At 49.3% G+C, this 14,257-nt stretch overlaps 1 protein-coding gene across 2 annotated transcripts; it reads left to right on the top strand.

The window, feature by feature from the left end:
• Nucleotides 1-1,979: 1,979 nt before the first annotated feature.
• Nucleotides 1,980-13,331, top strand: IMP3 (IMP U3 small nucleolar ribonucleoprotein 3). Of its 2 annotated transcripts, none has more exons than XM_078865662.1 (7): nucleotides 1,980-2,779; nucleotides 4,312-4,419; nucleotides 8,920-8,994; nucleotides 9,909-9,988; nucleotides 10,811-10,862; nucleotides 12,229-12,301; nucleotides 13,070-13,331. In XM_078865662.1, exons 1-7 carry the CDS (start codon nucleotides 2,625-2,627, stop codon nucleotides 13,094-13,096), a joined length of 570 nt encoding a protein of 189 aa, XP_078721788.1. In that variant the 5' UTR covers nucleotides 1,980-2,624; the 3' UTR covers nucleotides 13,097-13,331. The 2 variants fall into 2 exon arrangements, with proteins under 2 accessions (XP_078721788.1, XP_078721789.1); XM_078865663.1 differs by having other exon boundaries at nucleotides 1,983-2,761.
• The last annotated feature ends 926 nt before the right edge of the window (nucleotides 13,332-14,257 follow it).

Here is a 14,257-nt window from a genome sequence, read left to right as displayed (position 1 = left end):
ATTAGGATTTTATATGGAGCCATTTTATATACTGGACAAATAAGAGTGGATTTACACTCTTGTGAAAATGTACCTTCGGTAACTGAGAGGTTTAAAATACATCCAGTTGAGATATGGGACTAAACGAGAAGTATGGACGATGACTTTCACGAACATTTTGAGGGTTGGTGGATGAAGAGGAACACATAAGTGATGTAAACAGTGGCGTACAGTATTAGGATACATTTTACTCTGATGTGTTTTTGTCGAATATATGCTTTCCTCATCCAAAATAATAATTGAATCCATTCACAATGTCTTGGTTTTTTTTTACAGTTCCATTGCCATCCAATAAGAGTTTATTTGAAGTAATATTTAGCTTTCCTTTGTTTTCAACTGAGTTGAATTTTTGCCAGAAAAGTATTGGATTTTTTTCTGAATTTAATAGTTCTTTAGTGGTAGTAAGATAATTTAGTGTTTCTTACTTGTGGAGTACGTCTACGTTTTATTATTCTGTAGTTAATCTAATCATGGAGGTTATTTTAATATAACACCAGGTTATATAGTTTTCATTAATTCAGAGATGTTCGGATCAAACTAAGGTGGACTCTCAACCTTTATTCTGAACTTTTTAAGGGGACATGTTGTTCAATAACTTTAGGAACTGTTTAACACATAGGATTTCGTGACCAATATCATCCATAATAAAGGTTTTTTGGGGTTAGATCGCGTAAATACATTTAAGACCCAGGAACTAGTTCTTAAAATATGTCTAAGCACTTTCAAAAACTGGGATTTTGCTCACCGTATCCAAGTCAGAATGGAGAGTGTCATGTATACATGCTTGAAGGGTCAATCTTTTTGCAAACCGTTTCATAATGAATTTATGAGGTGTTTTAGTAATTTTGTATGACAAATGGCATGGTCACTGGGATGGTTTCCTAAGACTCCCACTTTTGAAAATTTACTGGGTGAATTTGTTAGTAGGATATCAAGTATGGACGAACGATCGGAGTTTTTTTTATATTTAGTCTAGTAGTTGAAGTAATCAATTGATTTATATGGTACTGGTTTCTAAAGTCGAATGCATCATGTGGTAGGTTTAACCAATTCCAATTTAGTTCCCCTATGATCAAGAGGTCACCTATGGGAATGGTTGACAATTTTGTCGAGGGATTAATTTCATATTTTATTATTTGGTAGTCTATATCAACGCATCAGAGTCAAATGTTGGTTATCTCTAAAAGAATGATGAGTGTGATACGTTCAAAAGAGTCCGGGTAGGACACAATAGTAAGTTGAATGTAAGGTAGGTCGTTTTTTACATGTATTGCCACACCTCCTCTTGATTGTCTGGCAAATCGGAATATATTATACCATTTAATTTCTACGAGGCGAGGAGTTATATGTGGGTAAGCCATTTCTCAGACAGACAGAAGATGTCCGAGCAAATATTATTGAATTAAAATTTGAATTGTTAAAATAAGGCCTCGAATGTTGACATGGACAATGCCAAGACGATGTTTTTGAAATCTATTGAGTTAAATATGAGTGATGGAGAAAATGTGGCAGTAATGGGACCAGGATTGGTTTCAACACCTCATCTAATCAAGAATATAATTCTTGATAGCTTCTCGACGTGTTTTGTAATCTTTCTTATGAAACGAGCGATATTATGATTTTGTAGAATATTATAAAATGAACACAATATGGGATGTTCCATTGTTTGAGAAGGTATATCGGAGTGTGTTGTGTGTGATGGATGGGGTGGCGGTGAGTTTGATGGTTTGAGTGACAATGCGGCAAAAACACAGACCATAGTTATTGGGTTTATCCAAGATCGGTCTCTGTATTTATAAATTGTACGAAATTTCGCGACATCGTGTGTATGTACATATCGTACGATATATGACCAGGAGGCGGTTATTTACATATCGTACGATATATCGCCATATCGCGGAAAACCAGCCAATGGGGTTTCACTTGCGCGGTCACGTGGCGCGGTGGGCGATCCGAGCGGGCAGGAAGAGAGACGCGTCACGTGTGTTCGTGTTAGAGCGTGAGACACGTGTGTTCGTGTGAGAGAGACACGTGTGTTCGTGTGAGAGAGACACGTGTGTTCGTGTGAGAGAGACACGTGTGTTCGTGTGAGAGAGACACGAGTGTTCGTGTGAGAGAGACACGTGTGTTCGTGTGAGAGAGACACGTGTGTTCGTGTGAGAGAGACACGTGTGTTCGTGTGAGAGAGACACGTGTGTTCGTGTGAGAGAGACACGTGTGTTCGTGTGAGAGAGACACGTGTGTTCGTGTGAGAGAGACACGTGTGTTCGTGTGAGAGAGACACGTGTGTTCGTGTGAGAGAGACACGTGTGTTCGTGTGAGAGAGACACGTGTGTTCGTGTGAGAGAGACACGTGTGTTCGTGTGAGAGAGACACGTGTGTTCGTGTGAGAGAGACACGTGTGTTCGTGTGAGAGAGACACGTGTGTTCGTGTGAGAGAGACACGTGTGTTCGTGTGTGTGAGAGAGAGCGTGAGACACGTGTATTCGTGTGTGTGAGAGAGAGCGTGAGACACGTGTATTCGTGTGTGTGAGAGAGCGTGAGGCACGTGTGTGTGTGCTTGAGTGTTTATTTCCACCGCCGCCATGGTTCGCAAGCTTCGCTTTCACGAGCAGAAGCTGCTCAAGAAAGTCGACTTCATCTCGTGGGAGGCGGACGCGGACCGCAAGGAGCTGCGAGCACTACGCCGCTTCCACATCCAGCGCCGCGACGACTACACCAAGTGCGGGCGGGCGGACAGGCAACATGGGGGGGCACGGGGAGGCTTAGGCCGGACACACGTGGCGGACGGCATAGGATTGTGGCGTTGTGTGTGTGATGTAGGTGGTGGGTGGTGTGATGGGGGTGGCGTGTGTGTGATGGGAGGTGGTGGGTGGTGATGGGGGTGGCGTGTGTGTGATGGAGGTGGTGGGTGGTGATGGGGATGGCGTGTGTGTGATGGGAGGTGGTGGGTGGTGATGGGGGTGGCGTGTGTGTGATGGAGGTGGTGGGTGGTTATGGGGGTGGCGTGGGTGGTGATGGAGGTGGTGGGTGGTGATGGAGTTGGTGGGTGGTGATAGGGGTGGCGTGTGTGTGATGGAGGTGGTGGGTGGTGATGGGGGTGGCGTGTGTGTGATGGAGGTGGTGGGTGGTGATGGGGGTGGCGTGTGTGTGATGGAGGTGGTGGGTGGTGATGGGGGTGGCGTGTGTGTGATGGGAGGTGGTGGGTGGTGATGGGGGTAGCGTGTGTGTGATGGAGGTGGTGGGTGGTGATGGGGGTGGCGTGTGTGTGATGGGAGGTGGTGGGTGGTGATGGGGGTGGCGTGTGTGTGATGGAGGTGGTGGGTGGTGATGGGGTTGGCGTGTGTGATGGGAGGTGGTGGTTCAGTGGTTAGCGCGCTGCGCTATGAACCCGGCGACCCGAGTTCGATTCTCGCTCACGGCCACCACCGGTGACTATTATTTTAACCGATCCTGGGCCTCGCCTAGGTCGACTCAGTGTCAAATGAGTACCTGGCTTAGGCCGGACACACGTGGCGGACGGCACGGGATTGTGGCGTTGTGTGTGTGATGGAGGTGGTGGGTGGTGTGATGGGGGTGGCGTGTGTGTGATGGGAGGTGGTGGGTGGTGATGGGGGTGGCGTGTGTGTGATGGAGGTGGAGGGTGGTGATGGGGGTGGCGTGTGTGTGATGGGAGGTGGTGGGTGGTGATGGAGGTGGTGGGTGGTGATGGAGGTGGTGGGTGGTGGTGGGTGGTGATGGAGGTGGTGGGTGGTGATGGAGGTGGTGGGTGGTGATGGAGGTGGTGGGTGGTGATGGGGGTGGCGTGTGTGTGATGGAGGTGGTGGGTGGTGATGGGGGCGGCGTGTGTGTGATGGTGGTGATGGGGGTGGCGTGTGTGTGATAGGGGTGGTGGGTGGTGTGGTGGGAGCGGTGGTGCAGTGGTTAGCGCGCTGCGCTATGAACCCGGCGACCCGAGTTCGATTCTCGCTCACGGCCACCACCGGTGACTATTTTAACCGATCCTGGGCCTCGCCTAGGTCGACTCAGTGTCAAATGAGTACCTGGTGTGGTGTGTAGTAAACATCGTCACTAGGGAAACAAAGGCGGTCGGGCGTGGTGCAAGCCACCCACCTAATCGTGTAACGTTTCGGTCTTCATAGGTGCTCGCTAACAGCACTTCCCCCAACAGTCTATTAAGGCCACACCACAGGAGATCTTTGGCTGTGCAGGTACCGTGGTCTCTGCCCGTGTCGTGAGCGCTGGCGAGCTGTGCGATGTTGTGCTGTGCAGGTACAATAAGCTGAGCCGCGAGGTGCGCACGCTGGCCGGCAAGCTCAAGGAGCTGGACCCGGCCGATCCGTTCCGCAGTGAAGGCACGAACCGCCTCCTCGACAAGCTGTAAGTGCTGCTACTGCGCAACGCATTCCTCTTCCACCACCATCATCGTCATTGTTAGCGTCGTGTGGAGAATAACAATTCCTTGCCAACTGCGGGGTTTAGATACTTGGAAAAGGCTGCGGTAGGCAAATCCGCAGTTGAAGTACAGGGGGGGCCTATGGGAACTACGGGGTTATTCAGAACGACAGCCACGGTCAGGCTCGTCACAATTCAACCGAGTTGCCTGTTTATTAAATAATAAACACCGAATAAAATGCAGCACATTACTCAATGACAATAACATACACATTACATTAACTGTATATTCCATTTATATGATCGATGATGACAATGAGATGATGGGGGAAGGGGTGGTTAGAAAGAGGAGGGCCTCAGCCGAACCTTCCCCTCTCCGGATCATCAATGACAGACGAGTGGGCAGGCGGAGAAGCACGGTGGCCTCACCAACAACACAGCAACACGAGCCATAATCGCAACATCACTTCCTTTAAACAGTTCTAATTGTCGACTCATTAACCCCAAAGACTCGCCTTCACAGACGCATCACTCTCACCACGTACAAGCCGATCTAACACTTACACTTCTTTCTCTGCAAAACCCATCCCTTTTCTTGCTCTCTTGGCCTTTTTCTCACCCTCACCACTCGCCTTACGCTTCGGGCCCCACCATTAAGGGCAAAATTAACGTGAATGACCATCAACACAAGCAAAATATGCAGTTGCTATGCGATCGATGCACTGCGAGAATTGCAACCCAACAGACGGACAGCTCCTTCTTCTTGGTTCTTTCGGTAAAGTCACGTAGAAGGGAAGTAATACAATAATAAAAATAAAACATAATAAAATAATTCTCACGACGTTTCGGCCACAACGCAAGCAGCCGTCCCTACGGACGGCTGCTTGCGTTGTGGCCGAAACACACATGTTGAATTTTTATTATTTTATTACTTCCCTTCTACGTGACTTTATCGAAAGAACCAAGAAGATGAATCCCTGCACTCACGAAAGCTTTAAATCGAAATTTAGACGGACAGCAGCACCACGGGGGGGGGGGGGGGGGGCGCACGGGTGGTGTGGCAGCACAGAGGAGAACCATGTAACTGTATTGCGGACCCCCCCCGTGTGTGTTATAGATGCATAGAACGACGTCAGCAGACAATGACGTCACGCATTACAATGACGTTAATACACGTCACGTAACTTCCTTAACACCGTGCTTACCCGTAGATACTCATTTCCAGGCCGAGGTTGATACATTGGTATACAGATAATAAACCGTGTGTGTACATGAATCCCGTGGTTGGCAAGTCCACGCTTGGCGAGGGGTTGCTGCCCAGGTAACAAATAAATGGACAGCACGCCTCATTCACATGTCTGTCCTTCCACGTAAAAACCGACGGTATTGTTTTCTGCACAACCCATCATTCACACGGACTTCTGGGAGTGCACCGTTTCAAGACTCGGTTCAACTATCAGTGTCTCTAAATCAGCAGTCGGGGCTTGGTTGAATCGTTGAGTGTTCCTTTGTGGTGACGCGGCCTTGCGGAAGCACGTTCACTGCTTGTTGCAGGGGATCACGGTTTGAATCCGGCGTTACAGATCCACATGACTTCATTCGCCAGAGTAGTCATTGTGTGCCGGAATCGTGGTCCAAATTTTTAATAATAAACCCTCAAATTATTCAATTCTAATTACGTGTAGAAATCATTCGAGAGGTTTTTTTGTGTTTGATTGCATAAATATAAAAGTGTCTTTTAGACCACCACCACCTGACAGCCAATGGGTAAGGTTTGTCACGTGAACAAAACATGGCAATTAGTTACTACTTAAGCAGACCGGTGTGTTAGAGAGTAAACCCACAACGTTTACCATTCAAGTACCGTGACGTTTCGCCGTTAATTACAACCAGCATTATCAGGCGGCAGCGAAATTTGTGGAGAAATCCTGTTTCGGTCTTAAATAGAGGGATACGTGATGTCATCACTTGTGAACCAATCAGGTGTGAAGGCCAGTGGAGGGGTTCATGTTTTCATTTAAAGTACAATGGATATATATTACTGGATGAGTTATTCATAGGGTAATCAACATACATAATGTGCATGCACAATGCGCATGCATGTGTGCATGCACATCCTGCCCTTTTTGAGTACAATAAATCCCAATACCTGTTATTGGTTGCTCACAGTTAGTCACCATCGACGTATGGTGGCCTGTATAGGCATGCAGTTAAACAGTGTAGTAGCATCACTTGATAATACGCTACGCTTACAAGCAGCACATCTGTGAGACTTCGTGAGACTATGCTGGGGGGTAAACGAGTGTTTGAAGTGTGACTTGCCCCTGACTCTGTGTGGCTGGTTCTCTGTGTGTCTGGTTCTCTGTGTGGCTTGCTCTCCGTGTGATTTGTGGCCCCTGGTGGGAGTAGTGGGGGGGGGTGGCGGCTGTGAGGGAGGACGGCAGGAAGAGGGAGGGGAGAAGCAGGCGGGCGAGGTTGAGTGAGCTGCAACTTGGACAGCAGTAGTAGCAGGCGGCGTCTAGTTTCTCGCCCATGTGCTGAGCAGCTCTTCGCTCCGGCTCTGATGAGAATAAAAGCTGCCGTGGGGGCGTGGGAAATGCCCGAGTGACCATTAGCAGCGGTTGATTTAAACGGGCCCTGAAACGCTCCCACTGTTTACTTTAAGCCGAATGTCCGTTCGTACGACCCTGGGACAAAAGTGAGGAGGAGGCCGCAGGGAGGCGTGCAGAGCGTGAACGTTGTTAATCTTGAAGGAAACTTAAAAAGGTTCTTGTTTTTTGTCAAAATTCCGCATTGATGAAGTAGTGTTTGAAAATGGGAAAACTCCTCGGTGCTAACGTGCGCTCCGAGGAGCTACATAACCGGACACGCTCTTGGCCCACCCCTCACACTCTACCGCACATGCACGCTATCCGCGCTCTCGGAGGTTGAGATAATTTTCGTCACCGGCCATCGTCGCTTCTGGCGATGAGCCCTGCGCCCAAACGCACTCCGTTTTGTTCCGGGGTCGACGCGATGCCTCTCGGTCGTGGTCATTCTCCAATCCACGCCTTCCTCTTGCTGTCTCTGAAACAATTACAATTATTGTGGAATAACATCGCATTGCACTTCACCTGCGGTCAATTACTGAATGCACACCGGGGTCATGATGATTCACCGAGGAGGTGAGTGAAAAGAAGTGGGGCTGTTTTTTTAAGAATTGAGGTTGATGGTGAGACGTAGCTAAATAATTGCCTGCTAGAGGAAAGTTTTAAATTGGTGCACGTGCAATAAAAGACAGTGCCGCAGTAGGGACAGCTGGGTGCAAGCACCAGCTGTCCACCAGAATCATCTACAGCCATCAACTTGCCCTGCTCCACCACTCGCGTCCACCACTTGGCTCTCACCCTGCTCCATCATTAGCGATCTCTGATGCCTGCTGTATATTTGGAGTTTGCGTCTCTCGTGTGGATTTTTCTCCGGGTCCTCCGGTTTTTCCCTCCACATTTAGAAACTTGCGTTTAGAGTATTTGGCTGCTATATATATCCACATGATAAGGCACTTCGTTGAGCTATCATTTGTGACCAGCTCACTTGTAAAAAAGAGCTAAATAGCTCAATGAGGCTTACCTGGTAAAATTAAAAGTTTAAATAGTTTTAGTCCTCCACTTGGCTCTTACACTCCCCCTTCTGGCTATGGCTAGATTCTCTGGTAGCAGCACACAAACACTCACTCAGCAAACACACTCACCCAGCAAACACACTCACCCAGCAAACACACTCACTCACTGTGTGCTATGTGCGGTGTGCTATGTGCTGTGTTAGATGCTGTGTGCTACGTGCTGTGTGCTAAGTGCTGTGTTAGATGCTGTGTGCTACGTGCTGTATGTTAGATGCTGTATGTTAAATGCTGTGTGCTACGTGCTGTGTGCTATGTGCTGTGTGTTAGATGCGGTGTGCTACGTGCTGTGTGTTAGATGCGGTGTGCTACGTGCTGTGTGCTACGTGCTGTGTGCTACGTGCTATGTGCGGTGTGGTGAGTCGCACATTCCGCGTGCCGAGTGCTGAGTGCCGCGTGCCAAGTTCCCAGTGCCGAGTGCTGATGCCGCGCGTCCCACAGCACAGCCCCGGGTCTCGCGCTCACTGGGTATTTATACCGCGCCCGCCTTTATTTAGCCTCCACTCCTGCTCAGGGACGTGCATTCGTGATGGACTGGACATTAGAGTGCGCAATTACAAATGTTTTTGTTTACATCGCTCGCATCTTCCTCCGTGACTCGCCCCTGCCGGGGAAGGGCCGGCGTTGGCCGAACGCAGCTCACATACTGCCAGTGTAAATGTGTGTGGGGCCAGTGTACATTCGTACAAGACACTGATTCATGACAATCTCTTGGGTCCAAAATCTGCACCACCTGCTTCCTAACTCATTGCCGCCACCACGTCGCCGTCTTGCGTGTTTACGTTTTTTTAGCGAATGCCGTTCTGCTTGTTTGTTGGGTCATTCAGGTATGCCATGGGCATCATCCCCACCAGGCAGGGCCTGCAGCTGTGCGACAACGTGTCGGCGAGCTCCTTCTGCCGGTACGAGGACCGCACCGTCCCCGCACCGTCCCCGCACCGCCACCGCACCGCCACCACACCTCCACGCCGGTTTCATCGCGACCGCTTAGTCCGCGAGGCTGCTCATTGCGCCGATCCAGAGGTTTGTGCCGTGAAGATGCCGCGAGGCCGGCACGACACTGAAATCATTATGCAGAAACCTTACTACTACACCTTTTCTTTTTGTATTCTGTCCCTTCATATAAAAAAGGAACGTCATTTTTAAAATAACCCATCAGCCGCACGGATTATTATTTGAAGTTGGGGAGAGCGGTCGTTTCCTATGCTGGAACCCAAGGTGGGTTCCTCCTCCACGAGTGGAGGGCTCCGTTGTGGGGCTCAAAGAGGTCAGGACCGAAGGGGAGCGGATCGTGGCGATAGCCGCTCGGGAACCCGGCTGACATGGAGCTCCGGCGACCCCTCGCTACCACGGGAAGCACCGTGCCACCACGGGAAGCACCGTGCCACCACGGGAAGCACCGTGCCTCCACGGGAAGCACCGTGCCACCACGGGAAGCACCGTGCCTCCACGGGAAGCACCGTACCACCACGGGAAGCACCGTGCCACCACGGGAAGCACCGTGCCTCCACGGGAAGCACCGTGCCACCACGGGAAGCACCGTGCCTCCACGGGAAGCACCGTGCCTCCACGGGAAGCACCGTGCCTCCACGGGAAGCACCGTGCTTCCACGGGAAGCACTGCGCTTCAACAGCACGCTCAGTTGGTGCAGGCCGCGCGTTTTGTAGAGCCATGCGGTGTTAGAGATGAATAGATTTGTCTTGTTATCATGATGCTTGTATATCCAGGAAAGCCTCACCCACAAGTCCCTTTTCTGGGAGGGTCCTGCCCCTTAGTAAAGGTCTCCGCTCAATCCCCTCGTTTTTTCCGAGCGTAGGCGGCGGTTGCCAACGATCATCATCAAGCTGAGGATGGCCCAGAATCTCAAGATGGCCGTCACCTTCATCGAGCAGGGACGTATCCTCTGTCGCGAGCGCTCGTGGTGGTGCGCCACACCGCGTGTCACTGGAGACGGGCATGTGATGGCGCCGCCCTCCCATACGCCGGGCGTTTCCCAGCGATTTGCACCGCATCTCGTCTCCGACGTTTAAAGGGCACCCCCAATGGGAGCTATCCTTGTGGCACAAGGAGACTCGACACCTGGCTGTCGTCTGCCAGTAGGGGGCGACGATTACTGCTGTGTGTGTGAGGTCCCATTTGAGTCAATTTGCTGGTATTTATTTTTTCATTTTGTAAAATTTAGACTGTGATGCCGGCATGCAAATGGCCTCATTTCAAATGAGGTCAGCGTATCTTTGACGTTCGTCGTGAATCATATGGGCAGCAGCAGTGATTACCGCGGCGTTAGCCACGGTAATCACTGCGAGCGGCCCACGGTGCTGTCTGTCGACGCCACGATCCTCCGCGAGATGACGTCAGGGTGGGGTATTCTTAGGTTTTTTCGGTAAAGTCACGTAGGTAAAACATTAAAATTAATCAAAATAAAATAAAAATCACGACGTTTCGGAGGCAACACAAGCTTCCGTCTTCAGGTGGAACCGTCACAGCCACGACAGCTGTATCAAGTAAATGTTTTACCTATGTGACTTTACCGAAAAAACCTAAGAATATGAATCCTTGTAGTCACGAAAGCTTCAAATCTAGAGTCAGGGTGGGGGTTCTCAGCTGTCCCTGTGATCCACGAGACTTTTGTGCGCGTCTGTGTGGAGTGGTCGTCGCTGCAGCGAACGCTCTCGGGACACATTTGCCGTGAGATGTTTCCGTTAAAGGAACGATCAGACGTTCGAGTTGGGACGGAAGTGGTGATGGACCCGGCTTTCCTCGTGACCAGGTGAGCGCGCAACTGCAGGTGGGCCGGCCCCGCTCCTGCCACCACATCAGTCCTGGATCGAGGATCCAATTCTCACTTCCTCACCAGCGGTCACTCACCTGTCACCACTTCCGTGGTTACATTTTTTTTACCAAGGCCCACTGAGCTATATAGCTCATTTTCAGATGATCGTTCAATGAAGTGGCTTATCACGTTGAAATTTAAAGCAGCCAAATATTCGGAACGCATGACCATTGGTCGCTTCACCCACGTTGAGAGTACCGAACACCGACTGTTTTGTCTCATCATGGGACCTCCTTTGCCAGTACCAAAATATGATAATAGGTTTTTCCCCTTTTTTCTGGCAGCAAAACAGGTGTTAAGATGAAAGGTGTTTCCACTTTTTTTTTTTTAAACACCAAACTTAAACCTTTTACAAGGAATCATGACTGCATTAACCACAATGCTTGTGGTCAGAATGCAAACAAAAAACATACTCTGATCATATATGCATTGTCCTTGAAACTGATTGGTCCACACCAGAGACAGCTTTCTTTTGAGCCTCGTCTCAAAATGTGTTAGACCAGAGGACGCCAAAAGGCGTACAGCCCAAAGACAATGCACTATTAGAGTTATGAGAGCTCGGGGTGAGCATCTACATCATGGGACCTCCTTTGCCAGTATCAAACTCGTCCACTTTCCCCCTTTTTTCTGGCAACAAAACAGGTGTTAAGATGCTGCCAGAATAAAGAAGAAAAACCTATTATATTTTGGTACTGGATAAGGAGGTCCCATGATGTAGGTACTCGCCACGAGCTCTCATTACTCTGATAGTGCATTGTCTTTGGGCTGTATGCCTTTTGGCGTCCTCTGGTGTAACACCATTTGAGACGAGGCTCAAAAGAAAGCGGTCTCTGGTGTGGACCAATCAGTTTCAAGGACAATGCATATATTATCAGTGTTTTTTGTTTGCATTCTGACCACAAGCATTGTGGTTGATGCAGATATGATTCCTTGTAAAAGGTTTCAGTTTGGTGTTTTAAAATCTTAACACCTGTTTTGTTGCCAAAAAAAGGGTAAAAACCTATTATGATGTTTTGTCTCAACCACGAAGCTGGTCACTAACCCATTCACCCAACGACTCACCCAGGTCGCCTCACCCCTCTTTCTGCTTCTTCCCTTGCACCACTCTACTTCGGAATTCCCTCTCCCATCGTCTGTCTCCAAGCTCTTGCAACAACCTCGCTCTTATTTGAATGACAACTGCGATTATGCCATTTGCTCCTGGCCGCTTGGCGTTTTGGGTCGTCGGGCCGTGGCTTGGCAGCTGTGTGGAAGTGAGCTGGTGTGTATCTGCGTGTGCGTCTGCGTGTGCACCGCATCCCAGGAGCATGGAGGACTTCGTCACGTGGGTGGACTCGTCCAAGATCCGGCGCCATCTCATGGACTACAACGAAGAGGTACGGCCTCCCACACTTCTCCTGCACTACCGCCCCCACTACAGCCAACACTACCCCCACTGCAGCCTGAACTACAAACCACGCCCCACACTCGCCAAAGCCATGGCCACAGCCCATGACCTCACGGCCTACGCTCACCAGAGATATGGCCTCACAGCCCACGCTCACCAGAGATCATGGCCTGCAGCAACAGCCATCCACATTCTCTCTCAAGACGCTCACCGCCTGCGCTGTGATGTTTTCAATGCGTTAAAACCAGGCGGCTCGTACAGTCATAGATTTTAAAGAGTGGATGGTCGTGCCCATTGTTGAAGATCGACGTTAGTCAAAGGAAAATCGATGGTCACTCATACGTATTGACATTCAAACTCCCAGTCATGCACAGCGTGACCCCAGGGTGTTAGCTAAATAACTAAGCATGTAACACGTGTCCTTCACATATCTGTCCCTCCGTAACATACTATCAGCCACATGGCCTTCTGGGTGTGCAGAATTTCAGCAGCATTGGTTCAACGCAAGCAAACTGGGCCAGTTTTTGACATTGTCTCATCAGCAGTCGCGCTTACTTTAACCAATGCTGGTGAACTACCAGGTGTTTATAGGCGAGGATTCTCTGTTCAACATGGGTCTCATAGAACACGTAATAACATAATCACGAGCGTCGTAGTGGAGAATACAAGCTTGCCGCTCAATAGCTCGGGTGTGGTGGCTGTTGAGCAATTGGTGTCAGCCGCGTCATGGCCGTGCTATGCTTTCGTTTCGCCGCAGAGAGACGACTTTGACCTGGTCGGGTGAAGCGGGGGGCTGCCGTCACCACACGATTCCTGGCCCTGCGAGCGATGTGGAGACACCTGGTTGGCCACCTTAACTCTTCCATTACAAAAGCAGGAGGCTGGCCAAGATACTGTCGTGGATTCGTTCATAATTACACCACCGTGTTCATAAAACCTGACATGGTAGACTGAATTAAATATTTTCTATAACTTTGTTTTGCGGTTTTAAATGGTTAATAAATGTGTGAAAACCGTCATGGATTTTTGTTGTGCAACAGATTCAGTATCACCAATCTGGTCTTCTTGGTATGGCTGGTGTTGATGAAGAGCAACAGCTATAGTTTTACATTGAGGTGGTGGAGCCAAACTGCGTTTGAAGCAGCCGAGTGTAGCGCTGCGATGCCCCCTTCGTGTTAGTGAATTGCAGCCGTTAGATGTCCCATGGTTTAGTTCTCGGCGATCGCAGTCACCTTACACCGAGCCGAAACGTTTTTAATTTTCCATTTGTGCTTCAAGTGTCTGCATCTGTTTTCATGGTTTTTGTTTGTGCATGCGGTTTAGGGGTTATGGCCTTATTCACTGGCAGAGCCAGTGGGGGGGGGGTGGCACGTGCCCCCCCAATGATCTGATTGAAATCCCTAATTTCGATCAGATCATTGGGGTTTATTAGTAATAAATCGGGTTTTTGCGACCACCACTGTCAGTGTAGCATATTATTGTGCCAGGGACTCGATTAGATGATGGGACAATAGTCTGAGTCCATAATCGGCAATAAGTAACTCACAAAATTGTGCGCAGTTGCGTATACATTACACGACTTATCTGAAGGCATACCTTCAGCGAGAGCGATGTCGATCACACACGGTTCGAATTCCAAGTCTCGCAAGCATAAAAGCCTTAAACTATTAGGGCAAGTATCGCTAGTACCACGCCTGGCTGCCTTTGTCTTGCCAGTGGTGATCGTTACACATCACACCAGGGTACTCATTTATGGCTGACTTAACCTAGGGGATGCCCTACAACCGGTTCAGATAGTGGCTGGTGTTGGCCGTGAGTGGGCAGTGAACTCTGGTAACTATTTGGCATTTTGTTTACGTGACAAATCCCTTACTAATTACTCTTTGGTTCTTTCGGTAAAGTCACGTATAAAGATAAAATAATAAATTAAATAATAGCATACTAC

This window comes from Lampetra fluviatilis, chromosome 20, assembly GCF_964198595.1.
Source record: "Lampetra fluviatilis chromosome 20, kcLamFluv1.1, whole genome shotgun sequence".
NCBI lineage: Eukaryota > Metazoa > Chordata > Hyperoartia > Petromyzontiformes > Petromyzontidae > Lampetra > Lampetra fluviatilis.
The sequence above is the reverse complement of the archived record's forward strand: the minus strand, read 5'-3'. Positions and strand labels throughout refer to the sequence as shown.

Excerpts from the sequence above, each read along its gene's own strand:
- IMP3 (XM_078865662.1), top strand. The coding sequence starts at position 2,625 with ATGGTTCGCAAGCTTCGCTTTCACGAGCAGAAGCTGCTCAAGAAAGTC. Across the intron at positions 8,995-9,908 it reads TCGGCGAGCTCCTTCTGCCG|GCGGCGGTTGCCAACGATCA; the intron begins GTACGAGGACCG and ends TTCCGAGCGTAG. Across the intron at positions 12,302-13,069 it reads TCATGGACTACAACGAAGAG|AGAGACGACTTTGACCTGGT; the intron begins GTACGGCCTCCC and ends GTTTCGCCGCAG.